The sequence below is a fragment of the Vombatus ursinus genome, unplaced genomic scaffold (genome assembly GCF_900497805.2).
Source record: "Vombatus ursinus unplaced genomic scaffold, bare-nosed wombat genome assembly UNPS02007612.1, whole genome shotgun sequence".
NCBI classification, from domain to species: domain Eukaryota; kingdom Metazoa; phylum Chordata; class Mammalia; order Diprotodontia; family Vombatidae; genus Vombatus; species Vombatus ursinus.
This window is the reverse complement of record NW_020947390.1, coordinates 2,433,525-2,453,678: the sequence shown is the minus strand read 5'-3', so window position 1 is coordinate 2,453,678 and position 20,154 is coordinate 2,433,525. Positions and strand designations below refer to the sequence as shown.

At 35.1% G+C, this 20,154-nt stretch overlaps 1 protein-coding gene across 3 annotated transcripts in view; it reads right to left on the bottom strand.

Annotated features, from left to right (window-relative positions):
* Positions 1–20,154, bottom strand: part of ARHGAP42 (Rho GTPase activating protein 42) — a 383,988-nt gene that overhangs the window by 153,415 nt on the left and 210,419 nt on the right. For all 3 annotated transcript variants that reach the window (XM_027849544.1, XM_027849543.1, XM_027849545.1), the window contains one exon: positions 16,845–16,916. In XM_027849544.1, the coding sequence (XP_027705345.1) occupies positions 16,845–16,916 (72 nt within the window). The remainder of the gene's footprint in view (positions 1–16,844; positions 16,917–20,154) is intronic.

The window sequence follows — 20,154 nt, the reverse complement described above, 5'->3', positions numbered from 1 at the left end:
TCAATTTTCTTTAGGCTCAAAGGTAGATGTACAAATCCAAAGCACAGAGTGGAATGAAAACAGCAGTCAAGAAAAATTACAGATTAATGAATGAAGACTGAAGGGGATGTGGGAGAATCTTGTCCAACCTGTCCTTGTTCTCTCCCTCTTCCATATAACATATGAGGAAACTGAAGCCAAAACAGGATAAGGAACTGGGCCAAGCTCATCCCACTCGTAGGCTGAAGCCTAGGACCATAACACAGACCTCCAGACTCCTGATCCATTATTTCATCTCAAACTATAGAAAGAGTAATGGAGGTGAACTCTGTGGTATATGTGTACAAATTCAACGAAACAATTCTAAAAATATTTATTAAGCACCTTCTTTGTACAGAGCACTGTGTAAAGCCCTGGATATAAAAATCAATATGTATACAAATATTGGTCCCAAATTTCCCCCTTCATAAAATCCAAAATATAGGATTGTAGATATGGACAATTAAGAGAAATTCACTAGAAGCAATATGGTGTAGTATGTAGACCACTAACTTTGGAATCAGAAAGAACTGGGTTCAGATCTCAATGTTAACACTTCAGAGCTACTTAAGGTCTGAGGACAGATTCGAACTCAGCAAGATGAGTCTCTGAACCCAGGCCCCACACTCTATCTACTGTGCTACCTAGCTGCCCTACATTTAGATTAAGAATTCGTTAAGAATTTATTCATTAATAATTCAAAAATGGAGGTACTCCTTAACAATGGAATCTATTGGAGAAGTCAAAGGACGATGGCTATGTCTCTACCTGCTGCATCACCATACAACTGACCATGCCATGAGGAACTTAGCCCTTTCAGTTCTGAAGCCCATGACCATCCCAGGGTCTAAACTGTCTTGGTAAGTGAATGATCGTATGGCCCAACAGATGGAATCATACTCAACCATCATTCATTTTATATAGTGACCATATTCTCAGAGAAGCCAAGTTTAAATTCTGGCAATGTTACCCTGTGCAAGGTGCTGCATATTCCTTGGCCTGTTTTTCTCTGTAAGAAAGGACAGAGTTGGAATGAGTGACTCCTTTAAAAGTTCCATTTGAGTCTGAGATTCTACAACTTTAATTTGGTGAGACTGATGAGGGCAGGAGAAAAAGATAAGATCTGTGACTCTACTGGTCTGGGAAATTGCCTCTTATATATCTTGCATATAACTTAACAAACTTCCAGACTTGCATGGAGACCAGAATAGTTCTGTTATAAGTTCTATACTATATAGCCTGGTGCTATGCTATGAGGTACAAAAAGAATCATAAGATGAAGAGCTTGTGATCTACTTGAATGCCTGTATTTGCATTCAACCTTCAAAGAACACCAACCACTATCTGAAGCCAAAGAAATTAGTATTTCTTTCCCTTGGCCAAGGAATTAAATAATTCTCCAAAATTGTGAGGAGAAGGAAGAAGGGAGGAAAGAGAATAACATTCTTTGAGAAAGGAGACCAGAAAGAGTGAAACCTCCATTGTTTAGATTTCTTGAGATATTCATCAACATATTTTCATTGAGTAATAAACATTTCATGAGTGTCTGCTAACAGCAAACCACGAAGAAAAGTCCCTGCCCTTTTTACAAACCAACTAGCCAATCTGTACACCAAAAAAATCACAATACAAAATAGAACAGAGAGAGCACAGAGGTACTAAGAGAGAACCTCAAGCCCTCAGCATATAAGGGACTCAGGATCACAGCTTTGTTAAACTCAAATGATTTTCCAGATAGGCACAAACTTACTTGGATTTTGCCTGATATTGCATCAATTTGGACTTTTTCTAAAACATTTTTCAACAGATTATTGGCAATACTAGGAAAATAAATGAAAACACTATGGTTTGACTTGAATTACTGGATCATAAATTTAGAGCTAAAAATGGCATTAGAGGCTATCTAGTACAATCCTCTCATTCCCCAGAAAAGAAGACTGTAGGCTAGAAGTCAATATGGCTTGCCCAAGTACACATGGATAAAAGAAGTGGCAGGAGAAAGATTTGAATCCACGCCATTGGACTCGAGATACAGGGCTCTTTCAGCCATGTCAAGCAGCCCCTTTTGAGGATGGGGTCACATTAAGAGTAACTCTCTATTCATAAAAACTTTTTTTTTTTTAAATCTAGACCACTGGTATAGGGAACTATGGGTGAAAAGACTTCCTTTACTAATGGAAATGAGTAACTATTTTGAAAATTTATAGCCTGAGAAAGTTTCTTGGGGCCTGGAGAGGTTATAAGACTTGCCAAGGGATTTCTGAGGCTGGACTTGAACCCAAGTCTTCCTTACTCCAAGGCCAGCCTTCTATTCACTCAGCCCAACTGCCTCTCATTCACCTTAATACACATCTTATATTTATACTGAGCTTTAAAATTTGTAGAAGCATTTCATTAGCATCATTTAATAATGTTCAATGACAAAGGAGAAAATAATATTTAATTATTTTGTGCTTTGTCTTACAAATTTTACCCTGAAAGCTCCAAAAAGAATTAAGATTTGGCCCTAATGTCTTAGATTCCAAACTCAATTAAGAGAAATTCACTAGAAGCAATATGGTGTAGTATGTAGACCACTAACTTTGGAATCAGAAAGAACTGGGTTCAGATCTCAATGTTAACATTTCAGAGTTATAAGACTGGGCTTATCCCTTAAACCTTTCTGAGTCTCAATTTTGTCCTATGTAAAATGGGAATAAGAATATCTATAGCACGCAGTTCAAAGGGTAGTTATGAAGTTTAAATGAGATACCCTTAAAGCACAATATAAATGTCACCTATTATGAGGCAGCTTCACCATTAAGTCCATAATGAATGATATCTAGAAGAGGAAATATAGTAAAGTTCCTTAATATTTAATTCCCATTCAGTAACTATACATACATTTAGATTGAGTTCACTACAGAGACACTTCATAAGAATGGGATCTACTGGAGAAACCAAAGGGTGATGGCTATTGTCAATAGGCAATATCTCTACTTGCTGCACCACCACAGAAGAGAACATCATGCCAGCTACCTGGAGCACCTGATCTGGGGCCTAAATTGTCTTCATCAGTGAATAATTCATATGGTCCAGCAGATGGAACCATCATCCTTTTCTTTACATACTGACCAGCTTCTCCCTTCCATCTGTCCCCACAGCCATCCTCCCCCATAACCTTTCCGGGTCTGGAGCCATAATTGAATCAATAGGGCCACTGCTACTAAGAAAAGTGTGTCAGTTTACTCCTCTGTGGATCCACTTAACATTGCTGTAACTTTGCAAAATAAAATAAAACAAAACCTCCATGGCCACCATAAGTAAGTTACCTTTCATTATTAGAAATGTCAATTTCTTGAAGGCAGTAACTTGTCTTCCTTTTATATCTCTCAGCTCTAGAGCTTGGGAAAGTTTAAGTGCTTAATACTTTTCCATTCAAAGATCTACAGGTATAAGGGACCCCAAGTGCACTGAAACCAAATGCCTAATTTTACAGATGAAGTAACTGAGTCTCAGGGACCTCCAATAGCAAACCCAAGATTCAAACACAGAGTCTCTGACTCCAAATTCAATCAACATTCCACAGTATCACCACTTTGTAGCATCATCCAAACTTCTGTGGACTTGAGGCAGATACTATTTTTCAAAAAATTCTCTATGTGACCATTAGAAAATGTTAAATTTTTTCTTTTGTCATTGACAGAAAAAAATACTAAGCAGGTTCAATACTTTTTGCATAAGACTAAGTAATCAATTAGATTCTGGTCCTCTCAGAAAATTAAATCCAAAATATAATTCTGCCATTATGAAAGCTGGTGTTTCCATATATGTACAAGCTAATTAACTAAGATGTAGTTATAACTGGGAGAAAGACTTTTTGACAACTGTACAATGAACACTAGTCAATTAAACAATCAATAAACACATATTAAGAGTCTCTTTTGTGCCAGTCACTGTGCTAAGTGCTGGGAATAGGAGGGGAAAAAAAAGGCAAAGTCTATCCAGTCTACGCTTTTGTACAGTTAACCAACTCTTCAGGAATATTTGTTTGTCTCAGTCTATTCTTCATTAAAGGCAGTTCAAAAGATTACATTTAGGTCTTATATTCTTTGATTTGGAAGAAGTAAAACATTCCAAGAGTAATGAAAGAAAGTTAACTCTTTAATTGACTAATCTATAAATGTGGAGCAAAAGATTCATTTTCAACATCTTTCACTTAAAAGTTTGGGCAAATAGGTAATCAGAAGAGTCTCATTTATAGTAACAACTCTCCATAGCTTAAAAAATATACTAAAACCATAATTAAAAGGCATGAAAAAATGCATAATGGCAGAGCATAAAGTTTACTCTGAACAAGACAGGCAAAGATTTCAGGGTTCTAATATACTAGTAAACATGGAGTCAACATAAAGAGAGGGACAAATGATGTTTTGAAATACCAAATACAGTACTGTTTGTTTCTGAGCAAAAACCACAATGGAATGTTCATCTGAATTCTATTAGATCCCTATTATAAATGAAAAACAGCTCCATTCTTCAACACTTTTTCCCATGGAAATGAAAATGTGTCATTTAAATTAAGTTCTGGTGGCAGAATTTCCATAGAATATCTCTTTACTAGAATGGGACTTGAGTTTTAGTCAATAAGCACCCACTATATTTTCCGACCTGCACAGTATAGACCTGGTAACCAAAAGAGTTACCAGGATTGGGAGAAAGAAGAATCATCACTGGGTGGAGGAAAAACAAGGAAGGGCTTGTGGGAAAAGAGCTTTAAATAAATCATGGAAATGTTAACTGGGCTTCAATTAGGGGTCATAGGTTTACAATAACATCTTTAAAATGTCTGAATCATTTACTTTCATTTCACACTAAAATTAATTTATTTAAAGTAATTCTATGAATCCCTGACTTCATATGACACTTCCTTCCATTGATGTACCCTGCAAGCCATTCATACCTTTTCAGAATTACATTCTCAAAATAATAGACTTATATAGAATTGGAAGGAATGTTAGTGGCCATCTAATCTCATTTATACCTTCTTTTCATTCCTCCTGAGAACATACTCCAACTTAAGAATTCCTTTTCTAAAATATAGAACTGAGGAGAATATTACAGGTATAGGCTGACAAGGGCAGAATACAGATTAGGGATCATCATCCTCCTTGTTTTAGACAATGAAGCCTACGTTAGCACTGACATTTTTTGGGGGGGTGAGGCTGCCATGTCATATTATTGACTAATTTTAAGTTTGGAGTCTGCTAAAACCTCTGGATCTTTTGCATATGAACTGGTATGTACCTATAAATCCTCTGATCTGTACTTTTATAGAACTGATTTTTAAAAACATTTTAAATTTTGTACTTTACCTTCTAAAGTTTCCTATTAGCTTTAGTCAGTTGACTTTAGAATCCAACATGTCCTCTACCTTTAGAAAACATAGAATCAGTAACCCTCTGTGATTCTGGGTTTCACTTAACCTCATGAGGCTACGATTAAGCTATATAACTAGTGCTACATCCAACTGCTCATTAAAATATAGATCAGCCCAGGGTCAAGGACAGACCTTTGGAAAATTCTGCCGGAGATTTCTCTCTCAGCAGATATTGATCTCTTAATAATTACTCTTTGAGTCCAGTTATTCAACCAGTTCTGAATTCACCTAACTGAACTGTGATCTAACATACATTTTTCCAACTTACCAAAAAATACAGACTGAAGGATTATGTCAAATGCTTTGATCTCCCAGTCAGGTTAACCTGACAAAAAAGTTAGTATGACAGGATCAATTTTTGATAAAACCACGTTTGTTCTTAACAATCACTGCTTCAAACTTTTATGGACTGATGCTGAGTGAAGTGAACAGAACCAGGAGAGCATTGTATACAGTAACAGCCACCCTGTGTGATGAGTAACTTTGATAGATTAAGCTCTTCTCAGCAATGCAAGGATCTAAGACATCTCTAAAAGTCTCGTGATGGAAAATGCTATCCACATCCAGAGAAAGAACTATGGAGTCTGAATGCAGATCAAAGCATACTATTTGCTCTTTTTTTTTCCTTCTGTTTTGTTTTTTTTCTTTTTTCTTGTGGTTCCTCCTATTGGTTCTAATTCTTCTTTACAACGTGACTAATGTGAAAAAAATGTTTAATAGGAATGTATATGTAGAGCCTATGTCAGACTGCATGCTGTCTTGGGGAGAGGGGCAGGTTGGGAGGGGGAGAAAACTTAAAATTCAAAAGCTTATGGAAGTGAATGTTGAAAACTAAAAATAAATTAATTATTTAAAAAATGTTTTTAAAATAATCATGGCTTCATTTTCTAGATATTCTAGAATGTTGCTAGAAATAAGTCCACTTAACAGTCTATAGCTTATAGAATCTAGACAGTTAATGCTACAATGGATGAAGTTTTAGATCCAGAGTCAGAAAGACCTGAGTTCAAATCTAGACCCAGACACTAAGTAGATGGTACGCAAGGTATATGGTATATTGGTATGCAAGTCACTTTTTAAATGTCTGTCTACTTTAGTTTCCCCATCTGTAAAATGGGGATGAAATTAATACTTAACTCACAGGGTTGTTGTGAGGATAAAATGAAATAATATTTATAAAGCACTTTGCAAAACTTAAAGCATCATATAAATGCAAGCTATTATTATTACTGGGTAATTATATTATATTTTTAAGTATATTAAGCAGCAGCAGCATCATGATTATCATCCTCTAAATTCTACCAATTAATGAGACACTTTTGCTTCCCAGTTCTACAGGACCTGTCCTGTCCTCCACAATTTCCAAAATATCATAGATAGCAGCTCAGCAATAACTTCTACCAGTTTTTATAGTACCTAGAATGCTGTTTATCCAAGTCTAGAGATTTGAATTCAGTGTTGGTAAAACTGGGTGCTTTCCTACCATCCTCATATGCATCTTTACATTCAATTTCCTGTTAACCATCTCTTCTATCTTTCTCTAAGAATCAGTCTCCTGGAAGAAAACATTAATAACTTCCTATCTACTTCAAACAGCCTTATTATCTCTTCTTTAATTTGCCTCTTGTAAGATTATTTAGAAGTCTCTTTTGTTGCCACCCTCACTGATTATCAACTTTAGCTCAATACTTACCAAATACTTGTTGAAGTGGACTTGAAGTTTTGTGTATACTAGTGCCTTTCTGCAAAAATAATCTTATAGTAAATTTGAAAACAACATTTATAATATACACACACAATATAATGGCAGAAAATAAAACATGTTTGTTTGTTTGTATCAATAAGCATTTATTAACCACTCACGATGTGTTAAGTACTATACAGGGTGCTTAGAATAGGCAGCTAGGTGTGAAGTGGATAGGGTCCTGAAATCAGGAAGACTCATCTTCATGAGTCAGGAAAACTCATCTTCCTGAGTTCAATTCCAGCATCAGACACTTACTAGCTGTATGACCCAGGGCAAGTCACTTAACCTTGTTGGCCTCAGTTTCCTCACCTGTAAAATAACCTGGAGAAGGAAATGCAAACAACTCCAGTATCTTTGCCAGGAAAACCCCAGATGGGGTCAGATATGACTGAAACAACACAACAAGGAGGATACCCAGACAAAATTGAAACAGTCCATGCCCTTAAGGATCTTAGAATCTATGAAGTAATGGTCTTTTCAACTTTGTCCAATATTCCTGAGCACTAAAACAAAGTACCTGGCACACAGTTGGTGCTAAAATATTTACTGGTTTGTTTTTTTTTGAAATTTGATTTTGTCAAGGGGATAACTTGTGCCTCCATCTTGGTATCTTTCAGTGGCATTTCTTTTTCAGTCTTCAGAATTTCATTCTTAAGAGCTTCATTCCTCTTGGCCTAACTTCAATGAAACTTTCTGAACTCTCTGAAATCTGCCTTCCTCAGATTGATGCGCATCCAATTATACCTGATTTTGAACCTTGCATCTAGCCCAAACTGTAAAATGGAGTATTCCGAAGAGCCCCATCATCTCTACTTGAGCAATCAGGTCCTTGCTGTTGGCCAGAATCATGTCCAGAATAACAGTTCCTCTTATCACTTGCTCTACTTTTTGGAGAATGGAATTATCATTAAAGCAATGCAAAAATTTCTAGGTGATGGGAGGAGGGCAACAGCAAAACAGGGACGGGCACAGAATGAGAGAAGAAAGAGGGGAAATGAATGAAATAGAAGAACTGGGAAAGAGGAAGGATAACTCCAGAAGATTATTATTATCAAGGGACATTGGCCTCCTAGCTGTTCCACGAAAAAGGGTCTGGGTTTTCTCTCTAGCTGTCCTTCACGACTGTTATACTCACCCTCCTCCACTCTGACTACTGACTTCCATGACTTTCTTTAAGTCCCAACTAAAACCTCACCTTCTACAGAAAGCCTTCCCCAATCCCTCAATTACAGTGTGTTCCTTCTGTTAATTATTCCCTATTTATCCTGTATATAGTTTGCTTTGTATATATATGTTTGCATGTTGTTTCCTCCATGGTTGTAAACCCTTTGACAGTAAGGACTGTCTTTTGCCTCTTTTTGTATCCCCAGCACTTAGCACTGGTTCTGGCACAGAGAATAATGAATAATTTATGAATAATGAATATTTACTGATTATCTCCATTTTACAGATGAAGACACTGAAACTCAGAAAGGTTAATGGACATAACCATGAACAAAGAGCTAATAAATGGTAGATTAAGGATAAGAACCCAGGTCTTCTGACTCCAAATCCTAAAATGTTCTCCACTACACCAAATAGCTTACAATACACCATGCTGTCTGTTTCATCTTCAGTTAAAGACTTCTAACCTGAAATATTGGAAGTGTGTCAGGAAAAGAACTTAAAACATTCCATTCAGCTCTCTGGTATATACTGTATTTCTGGCCTCCAAACAATTCTTCTTTGTACTAATCTTCAGCCAATATAAAACCTCTGAGTAAGTGCTTATTAAGCCACTCTAACCTGAATGTAAAAATGTCTTCTTCTGGCTGTTTGTGGACTAGTCTTCTGACCAGTCTCTCTAGCTGTTCCACAAAAAGGGATCCATCAACTTACTTCCTGTTCATCTCTTAAATGCTGTTTACTACTATCAATCCTACCTAAACCTTTTCATAAATGCATATTTCACCCAAATGTCTCATTCACTGATGCCTCTGCTTGTCACAGGGATCAGGTATCACAATGCTCCAAAGTGCATGCAGTGAAATAAGTGGTTGTGGTTCATGGAACCCAACCACTTAAGCGTAAAGTAGCTCAAGTGAATGCCAGAAGAAGATCATTTTAACTGGCCCCCAAAGTCACAGATGGTCAGATATGGTGATTTTCAGGCAGTTCATCAGCCGATATAAGATTGTAGCAAATTTCCACTGGGGAAACCAGCAAAGGCACACAGGTGGGATGGAAATGCTTCCAAAATAAACACAGAAAGAAAAAAAAATACCAGAAAAGAATGAAAGGAAAACAGTATGATACGGCTTAACCTGTCCTCAAGAGTTAAATCTATTTGGAACCATTGCATATATTTTAGGAATAATTTTCAGGTTTACCATGAATATAATTCACAGCAACCATGTTTGGGTAGATAGTCCAATTATTATCATCCCATGGGACAGATGAGGAAACTGAAACCCAGAGAAGTCACACATCTAATAAATGCAAAGGCAAGATTCAAATCCAGGTCTCACACTCTAACTCCAGTGTTATTTCCACAACATGGGAGCTAGGTCACTCATAACTCATTGGAATTTTGCCACAGAAAGGTGAAGTTCAAAAGCCTTTAAAGCTCAATTCATTTGACTTTATTCAAAGAAGCAGAGATAGCATTTGACTTTGTAAAATAGTCAGTGGTTTATCTCTGACTTGAGGCTTAGAAAAAGGGTAGAAATAAACCTACACCACCCAAAAGCCACCTTAAACTTTCCAATGAGTAAGGAATGTATTCCACACTTTTTAAAAACTAAGTCTTAGTTCAGCCAACAAACATGTATCATGTACAAACTAAGGTACCATTAAAGAAACAAGGTGACTAGCATCACTAGGCCTATATCTCAAAGAGATCAAAGAAAGAGGAAGAGGACTACGGGTCCAGTCCTGTTCCAAACATATTTATAGCAGCTCTTTTAGTAGTAAAAAAGAACTGGAAGGGGATGATCATTAATTGGGGAACAAACTGTGGTATATGGATAGAATGACATACTACTGTGTCATTAGAAATTACAGAAGAGATAGTTTCAATGAAATTGGGAAGACTTGTATAAACTGATACAAAGTGAAATGAAGAGAACAAGGTAAACAATTCATACATTAACACTAACACCATAAAAACAAAAAAACTTTGAAAGAGAGGACTCTGATCAACAAAATGATCAACCATGATTCCAGATGACCAATTAAGAAGCATGCTATCTGCCTAGCAAAAGAAAGGTCATTGACTCAGGGTATAGAATGGCTATCTTTTGGGAATGGCCAATGGGGGAAATTTGTTTAATTTCCCTATATATTGTTGTATATCAAAAGGTTCAAATTTCATCTGTCCTTTGTTTCGATAGGAAGGGAAAGAAAAAGGTAAAATAAAAATGAATTTGTTAATTAAAAAAAATTTAAGAAAAGCAAAGTGACTATTGGTCAAAAGCAAAACACTAGTGAGGAGGGAAAGGGAGAAAGGAGTTAAGAAAAGCATAAACAGGGCAAAAATAGGATCGAGAGAAAGACACAGATAGTAATCATAACTGTGAATGTAAATGAGATGAACTCTCCTGTAAACAGAAGCACATAGCAGATAGAGTAAAAAATTATAATCCTACAATATATTGTTTACAAGAAACACATCTGAAGCAGAGGAATACACACAGAGTAAAGGTAAAAGGCTGGAGCAGAATATATGATGCTTCAGCTTAAGTAAAAAAAGCAGGGGAAGCAATCCCAATCTCAGACAAAGCAAAAGCAAAAATGGATCTAACTGAAAGAGAAAAGGAAGGAAACTAAATCCTGCTAAAAGGTACCATAGACAATGATGTAATATCATTACTGAACATATATACACCAAGTGGTATAGCATCCAAATTAGAGGAAAAGTTAAGGGAGTTATAGAAAGAAATAGATAACAAAACTATACTAGTGGGTGACCTCAACCTCCCCTTCTCAGCACTTGATAAATCTAACCACAAAATAAACAAGAAAGAAGTTAAGGAGATGACTAGCATTTTAGAAAAGTTAGATATGGTTGACCTCTGGACAAAATTGAATGGAGATAAAAGGAATATACGTTTTTCTCAGTGGTACATGGCACCTACACAAAAAATGACCATGTATTAGGGCATAAAAACCTCACAATCCAATGCAGAAAGGCAGAATATTAAATGCATCCTTTTCAGATCATGATGCAATAAAAATTATGTGTAATAAAGGACCATGGAAAGACAGACTAAAAATTAATTGGAAACTAAATAATTTAATCCTAAAAAATGAGTGGGTCAAGCAACAAATCATAGAAACAATCAATAATTTCATCCAAGTGAATGACAATAATGAGACAACATAGCAAAACTTATGGGATGGAGCTAAAGTGGTTCTTAGGGGAAGTTTTATATCTCTAAATGTTTACATGAATAAAATAGAGAAAGAAGAGATTAATGAATTGGGCATGCAACTAAAAAGCCAGAAAAAGAACAAATTAAAAATTCTCAATTAAATACCAAACTGAAATTCTGAAAACCAAAGGAGAGATTAATAAAATTGAAATTAAGAAACCTATTGAACTAATAAATAATACTAAGAACTGGTTTTATTAAAAAACCAATAAAATAGATAAACCTTTGGTTAATTTGAATAATTAAGAAAAAGAAGAAAGCCAAATTACCAGCATCAAAAATGAAAAGGGTGAATTCACCACCAGTGAAGAGGAAATTAAAACAATGATTAAGAGCTACTTTGTCCAACTGCATGGCAATACATTTGACAATCTTAGTGAAATGGGTATTTATAAAAATAGAGATTGCCCAGATTAATGGAAGAGGAAATAACATACTGAAATAACCCCATTTCAGAAAAAGGAACACAACAAGCCATCAATGAACTCCCTAAGAAAAAAATCTCCAGGGTCAGATGGATTTACAAGTGAATTCTACCAAACGTTTAAGGAACAACTAATACCAATACTATATAAACTATTTTGGGAAAACAGGTGAAAAAGAAATCCTACTAAATTCTTTTTATCATACAAATATGGTACTGATACCTAAACTGGGAAGAGCCAAAACAGAGAAAGAAAACCATAGACCAATTTCCCTGATGAACATAAGATGCAAAAGTTCTAAATAAAATATTAGCAAAGAGATTGCAGCAACTTATCTCAAGGATAATACACTGACCACCTAGGATTTATACCAGGAATGCAGGGCTGGTTCAATATTAGGAAAACTATCAGCATGATTGTCCATATCAACAACAAAACTAACAGAAATCATATGATTATCTCAATAGAGGCAGGAAAAGCTTCTGACAAATTACAACACCCATTCCTATTAAAAACACTAAAAAGCATAGGAATAAATGGAGAATTCCTTAAAATGACAGGTAGAATTTATCTAAAGCCATCAGCAAACATTATATATAATGGGGATAAGCTAGAAGCATTTCCAATAAGATCGGGGGTGAAACAAGGATGTCCATTTTCACCACTGTTATTCAATATGGTACTAGAAATGTTAGCTTTGGCAATGAGAAGAAAAAGACATTGAAGGAATTAGAATAGGCAAAGAAGAAAGCAAGCTATCACTCTTTCTTTTTAAAAATTAATTTATTTTGATTTATCAATAATCACTTCCATATGCTTTTGAGTTTAAAATTTTTCTCCCCATCCCTCCCCACCACCCTCCTCAAGATGGCATGCAATCTGACATAGGCTATACATACACATTCCTATGAAACATATTTTCACATTAGTGGTGTTGTAAGTAAGAATTATAGGAGGAACCACCAGAAAGAGGAAATAAAACTCAATAGAAGAAAAAAATAGCAAATAATCTGCATTCAAACTCCATAGTTCTTTCTTTGGATGTGGATAGCATTTTCTATCACGAGGCCTTTGGAGATGTCTTAGATCATGTTAAGTTTATCAATATTAGTCATTGCACAAACGTGGCTGTTATTGTGTACAATGTTCTCCTGGTTCTGCTCACTTTGCTCAGCATCAGACCATACAAGTCTTTCCAGGGTTTTCTGAAGTCAGCCTGTTCATCATTTCTTATAGCACAACAGTATTTCATTGCAATCATATGCTATAACTTGTTCAGTCATTATCCAATTCATGGGCATTCCCTCAATTTCCAATTCTTGGCCACCACAAAAAGAGCTGCTATGACTATTTTTGTACATGTGGGTCCTTTTCCCATTTGTATGATCTCTTTGGGATATAGCCCTAGAAGTGCTATTGCTGGGTCAAAGGGTATGCACATTTTTATAGCCCTTTGGGCATAGTTCCAAATTGCTCTCCAAAATGACTGGATCATTTCATAACTCCACCAACGATGCATTAACGTTCTAATTTTCCCACATCTTCTCCAACATTTATCATTTTCTTGTTTTGTCATCTTGGCCAATCTGATAGGTGTGATGTGGTACCTCAGAGTTGTTTTGATTTGCATTTCTCTAATCAATAGTGATTTAGAGCATTTTTTCATGACTATAGATGGCTTTAATTTCTTCATCTGAGAACTGCCTATTCATATCCTTTGAGCATTTATCAATTGGGGAATGACTTGTATTCTTATAAATTTGACTTAATTCTCTATATATTTTAGAAATGAGGCCCTTATCAGAGAGATTGGTTGTACAAATTCTTTCCCAATTTTTTACTTTTCCTCTAACCTTGGTTGCATTGGTTTTGTTTGTGCAAAAACTTTTCAATTTAATGTAATCAAAGTTATCCATTTTAAAGCTATCACTCTTTGCAGATGATATAATGGTATACTTACAGAACCCTAAAGAATCAAATAAAAATTATTTGAAATAATAAACAAATTTAGTACAGTTGCAGGATATAAAATAAACCTACATAAATCATCAGCATTTCTATATATTACTAACAAAGCCCAACAGCAAAAGATAGAAAGAGAAATTCCATTTAAAGTTACTGTAGACATTACAAAATGTTTAGGAGCCTACCTGCCAAAACAAACCCAAGAACTATATGAACACAATTACAAAACACTTTTCACAAATAAAGTCAGATCTAAATAATTGGAAAAATATCAGTTGCTCATGGGTAGGCTAAGCTAATATAATAAAAATGACAATTCTTCCTAAATCAATTTACTTGTTCAGTGCCATACCAATCAAACTACCAAAAAATATTTTATAGACCTAGAAAACACAGTAACAAAATTCATCTGGAAGAACAAAAGGCCCAGAATATCAAGGGAACTAATGAAAAGAAAAGCAACAGAAGGTGACCCAGTTGTACCAGATCTTAAATTGTATTATAAAGCAGCAATCATACAAACTACCTGATATTGGCTAAGAAATAGAGTGGTAGATCAGTGGAATAGGCTAGGTATGCAAGACACAACTAACAGTCAATGATTATAATAATCTACTTTTTGATAAATCCAAAGACTCCAGCCTCTGGGATAAGATCTCATTATTTAACAAAAATTGCTAGGAAAAAATGGAAAATAGTATGGCAAAAACTAGGCATTGACTAACATCTTACACCCTACACCAAGATAAAATCAAAATGGGTACACGATTTAGATATAAAGATGGATAGTATAAGCAAACTAGGATAACAAGGAATACTTTACCTATCAGATCTATGAAGAAGGAAGAATTTGTGGCCAAACAAGAGATAGAGAACATTACGAAATGTAAAATGGATGGCTTTGATTACATTAAATTGGCTTTTGCACAAAGCCAATGCAACGAAGATTAGAAGGGAAGGAGAAAGCTGGGAAACAATTTTTACAACCAGTGTCTCTGATAAAGGCCTCATTTCTAAAATATATAGAGAACTGAGTCAAATTTATAAGAATACAAGCCATTCCCCAATGGTTAACGGATATTAATAGGCAGTTTTCGGAGTTATCTATACTCATATAAAAAAATGCTCTAAATCACTATTGATTAGAGAAACGCAAATCAAAACAACTCTGAAGCACCACATCACACCTATCAGATTGGCTAACATGAGAAAACAGGAAAAATGATATGTTGGAGAAGATGTGGGAAAATTGGAACACTATTGCATTGTTGGCGGAGTTGTGAACTGATCCAACCATTCTGGAGAGTAATTTGGAACTATGCCTGAAGGGCTATAAAACTCTGCAAACTCTTTGATTCAGCAACAGCACTTCTGGGGCTGTATCCCAAAGAGATGATACAAATGGGAAAAGGACCCACATGTACAAAAATATTTATAGCAGCTCTTTTTGAGGTAGCCAAGAATTGGAAATTGAGAGGATGCTCATCAGTTGGTGAATGGCTGAACAAGTTGTGGTATATAAATGTAATGGAATACTATTGTGCTACAAGAAATGGTGAGCAGGCAGACTTCAAAAAAAAACTGGAAGGATTTATATTAAAGCTATCCTCATCCAGAGAAAGAACTATGGAACTTGAACGCAGATGGAAGCATACTATTTGTTCTTCTTTTCTTTTGTTGTTTTGTTTTGATTCTTCTTTCTTGTGGTTCTTCCCATTGGTTCTAATTCTTCTTTACATCATGACTAATGTGAAGATATGCTTAATACAAACATATAAGTAGAGCTTATATCAGACTGCATGCCGTCTTGGGGGAGGAGAAGTAGGAAGGGGAGAAAATTTAAAACTCAAAATCTTATGGAAGTGAATGTTGAAAACTAAAAATTAATAAATAAATTGTTTAATAAAAATAAAAGAAAATTGAAAAGAAAAGTGACTAGTTTCCAAAAATCAATAAGCAGCAAAAATTTTATTTGGCCCACAGAAACTGTGGCATAGTGGACAGAGTTGTCCTTGAAGCCAGGAAAGACTAGATTCAAGTCCTTCCTCTAACATTTACTGGTTACATAACCATGTGGAAGTCAATTAACCTCTCAGTGCCCTAAATCTAAGATGATAAGATATAGAGAAGATGTCAACCTGCAATGGTAGAGGGAAGTTACTCACCAGGGAATTCCCTATATGAATAAAATCACAGGTCCAATCTCTAATACTATTTCTATTCATAAAAGTTACATGAGCCTCTTCAACACCCATAAGTCACTCCTCTTCTTCATAACCAGTTTCACAATAAAAATGAAACAAAAAAAATAGAATTTCTTCTTTAGATAGTTTAAGGAAATCTAGCTATAGAAAATGAACCCAAAATTCCTACAAAAAATTATTTCCATTAGTAAAAAGGAAATAGAATGGAAATGCAGAGGATACATTAATAAGTACAGTACCAAGCATTTGTAGAGAACTTTAAAATTTTAAAAATGGTTTACTTTACTCACTTAAAACTACTGCCTGATTTTCAACATGCATAGGGACTGATTTCTCTGGAATCTATCCTTTGAAGCCTAAAACATGAAAAGTCATATCATTTTTTCCTCTTTTAGAAGAGTGAATTTTGTACAAAAGGAAAAAATAAGTTATAATCTACTCCTCGGAAAAATGTTTTGAGCTGAGAGCACCTGTTTTTACAACATAATCCTCTTTTCAAGAAAATAAGATAATGTTCAAAATAGCTAAAGTAGTCATTCTACTCTCAGAAGCATTAACGTCTGGCATTGTGTTATCTATCAAGTAACACAAGATAGCTGAAGAAGAATAATAGAACCACAGAAGTACAGACTAACAAAAAGAAACAGTACTTACTTTTGCAGCACCAATCTGTTCTTTCCGAAACTTCTCCAGTGGGGCTATTAATACATCATTAGCGTTTTGAATCTGAAATGCAAAACAGTGACATATTAAAAACTCATGTACCTGAACCATCAAGCATGTATGGCTTTTTATTCTCCTTGTAAGAACTACCACTGGGATTCATTTTGAAGCTTCAATCTCTTAGTCTAGGGATAAACTCAGAGAGAGGTATATGAGTACTGAATTCCCAGGTAATTTCCATTACTAATTAGTTCAAGAACAAAAGTAAATTCAAACTCACTCAAACTGAATCCAAATACTCCTTGTTCAGCTATAGAATGCTGATTTTTAAGAATTAATAGATCACAGTTGTTGATTTTTGTAAATTACATTCAACTTATATTTTCCCTGAATATTCTCACATATTTCCTATCCAAGTGACTTGATTAATACTGTCATTACCAGTGTTCCAACCCCCAAAACCAAATGTAAGCAGTTTGGACAAACTTCATAACATGGACTTTTTTTGTTTGAAAGAACAAATGATTTAATAAGATAGTTACTGTGAAACAAAAATAAACAAGAATTTCGGGGATAACATACTAAAGAAATTAATTTTAAAATGACTGAAATTCAAAAGAAGCTGGAAAAGACCTAAGAGTTCATCTATTTCAACCTCCTTATTTGATAGATGAGGACCAAAAAAGTTAAGTAACTCACCCTAGGTCACAAAGCTAGTTTGTGAAGTATCAAGGCTGGAAAATATTATGGTTCTCCTAACCAACTAATCGCCCATCTCCTACCCACTATTCTATCATACTCCATTCAATTAAAGTCTGGGAATCCCCCTGCTATTATAGCCATATACTCACATAAGATGTGTTGACTAGATACCTTGTTCATTGCAAAATTGGAAGGAAACTCAAAAGAAGCAACACAGCAACGGAGTCCTTTCAGTTCAATCCAGTGGACACAGGAGTTCATGTGAAACCCTACCCCTAAGATTTTTACAATCCCCAATTATAGAGGCAATGCATAGAAATACTCAACACTGGGAAAACCTATCTTCATTTGCTTCTACCTTTCACCAATTAAAAAAAAAAAATCAGAACAGAAATCTTTAAAGGAACTCTGAAGTGAAATATGAGGACTAGATGGGTATATATTATGCACACACAAATATATGTATATGTGTATATATATACATGTGTATATACAAATACATATACACATAAATACATATATGTGTGTATATCCTTCCAAAACTATTATGTGGGATAATTTAAAGATCCTAGGAAATGAATGGTAAAATCAGAGATCAAACATGTTTTCTACACATATTTAAATGCCTGCATATTTGTGTTTTACTTAAGAAGGACAGGTAGATTCCATAGTAAAATAGTTCATTCTTAGTTATGACTTTTTTAATTGGTCTCTTTAACTCACTCAACTGGTCCCAAATATTGATTGCCTGAATTCTATGTTGGATAATAAACTCTACATATAAAGTGTAATTTATACATTGGTAAAAGGTGACATCACAGATGCTGTCACTATGGTCACCTCTTTCAAAATCCCTGTGGAGTTCTTAATATATTTAATACTAGCACAACAAGCAAAAAATATCAATACTCGTTAGAACCATGAAGATAATTGAATGGAGTAGGAAGAAGGAAATACTATTACAGTTTCCAAATGTCTATCTACAAATTATGTCTATTAATTCCTGGCTTATGTTACCTTCCCTCATCTTTCATATTCTCCTATACAACATTCTACTTCATTTGGTTTCTATTTAATATTTTGCCCATTGCACTGAATTGTATCTCCATGTGTTCCTGAGATAGGAGGTAGATGGTTAAAGCTGAGATGCCATCAAGTCCCTACTGAAAATACAGGCTATCTACCTAGCACATTAGGCTATTATGCCCATCAGTGGGCTAGGAGCTATCGAGAGTATAAGTGAAATTTATGGTGTGCTGCTTTCCCTGAGAAGCTTAATATCTGTTTCAAGATAGGGATATGAAATAAAATATACTTGAAATAATTGGGGGGAAATTAAGTGCTAAACTATGTAATATTAACGTTATGAACACATCCCTCTTATGCTTAAAAAAAAAATATTAGATGAAACTTCCTAAGGTGGTGGGTTCCATTTAATGCTATGTGAACTCTATTGTTAATAGTAGTTACATTTCTGCATTGCCAAAATTCACAATAAAAAGATTAAAACTAATTTTGGATATATCTCAGCTGAGAGACAGAGAGAAAGATTTTTATACTGATCCTTCTACCTCAAGTGCACTATACTCTATACTCTTCCCTTATTTCATGGACACAACAAGTTCTGACACTCAAATATTCAACCAAATCCTTAAAGGCTGGCATCCTGGAAGAAAAGAGCAATTCTTAATGCTGGCAAGCTCTCTCCCTGCATCCTTGCCCTCGGAGGTACCCATGGTACCTTGAAGCATGAAAAGGGCAAAGATGCAAAGAGGGTAGATAAAGGGTAATACTCTCTATTCAGAGGAGCTAATATCTGTGATTCACTGGTGCTTATTTAGATTTTCCCAGCAGCAATTTTCTAACTGATGTAAATGTTAAAGACTCCTGATCAAACTACTCCAGTCTATATCAGTGTGGCATATAGCTAAACCTAGGAGTCAGTAGATCTTGGTTCAAAAATCCCGACATTGAGAGGGTATGACCACCTTAGAGTCATTAAACCGTTTCGAGTCTGTTTCCTCCTCAGTAAGACAGGGATAATAATACATGAAATACCTACTTGACAGCATATTATAGCCTCAAAAGACATCATGGGATTATAGGCAACTCTATGCTGGAGTAGATAGAAGGCTGGAAAAAGAGTCAGGAAGATGTAAGTTCAAATCTGGCCTTGGACAATGGCCAAGTCAACCTGTACCTGTGTCAGTTTCCTCATTTAAAAATGAAGATAATAATAGCAAGGATCTCCCAAGATTATTGTAAGGATAAAATAAAATAATATTCATAAAGTGCTTTGCAAACTTTAAATAGCTGGATAAATGCTAGCTATTTTTATCTATTATACATTTAGACTTATAAGGGTCTTTAGAGGTTAACTAGTCCAACATCTTTAATTTACAGAAAAAGTAAATGAAACTTTGAGAGGATAATTGACTTGCTCAGGGTCCATGCAAAGAGCACATATTAGACAGTAGATTTGAACACAGTTCTTCTTGACTCAAATCCCGTACTCCATCCCTATGCCAATTACATACTACATAGGGCACACAAAAAGCTGAAAGCACTATATAAACACCAGCTATTATTTGTATTACTC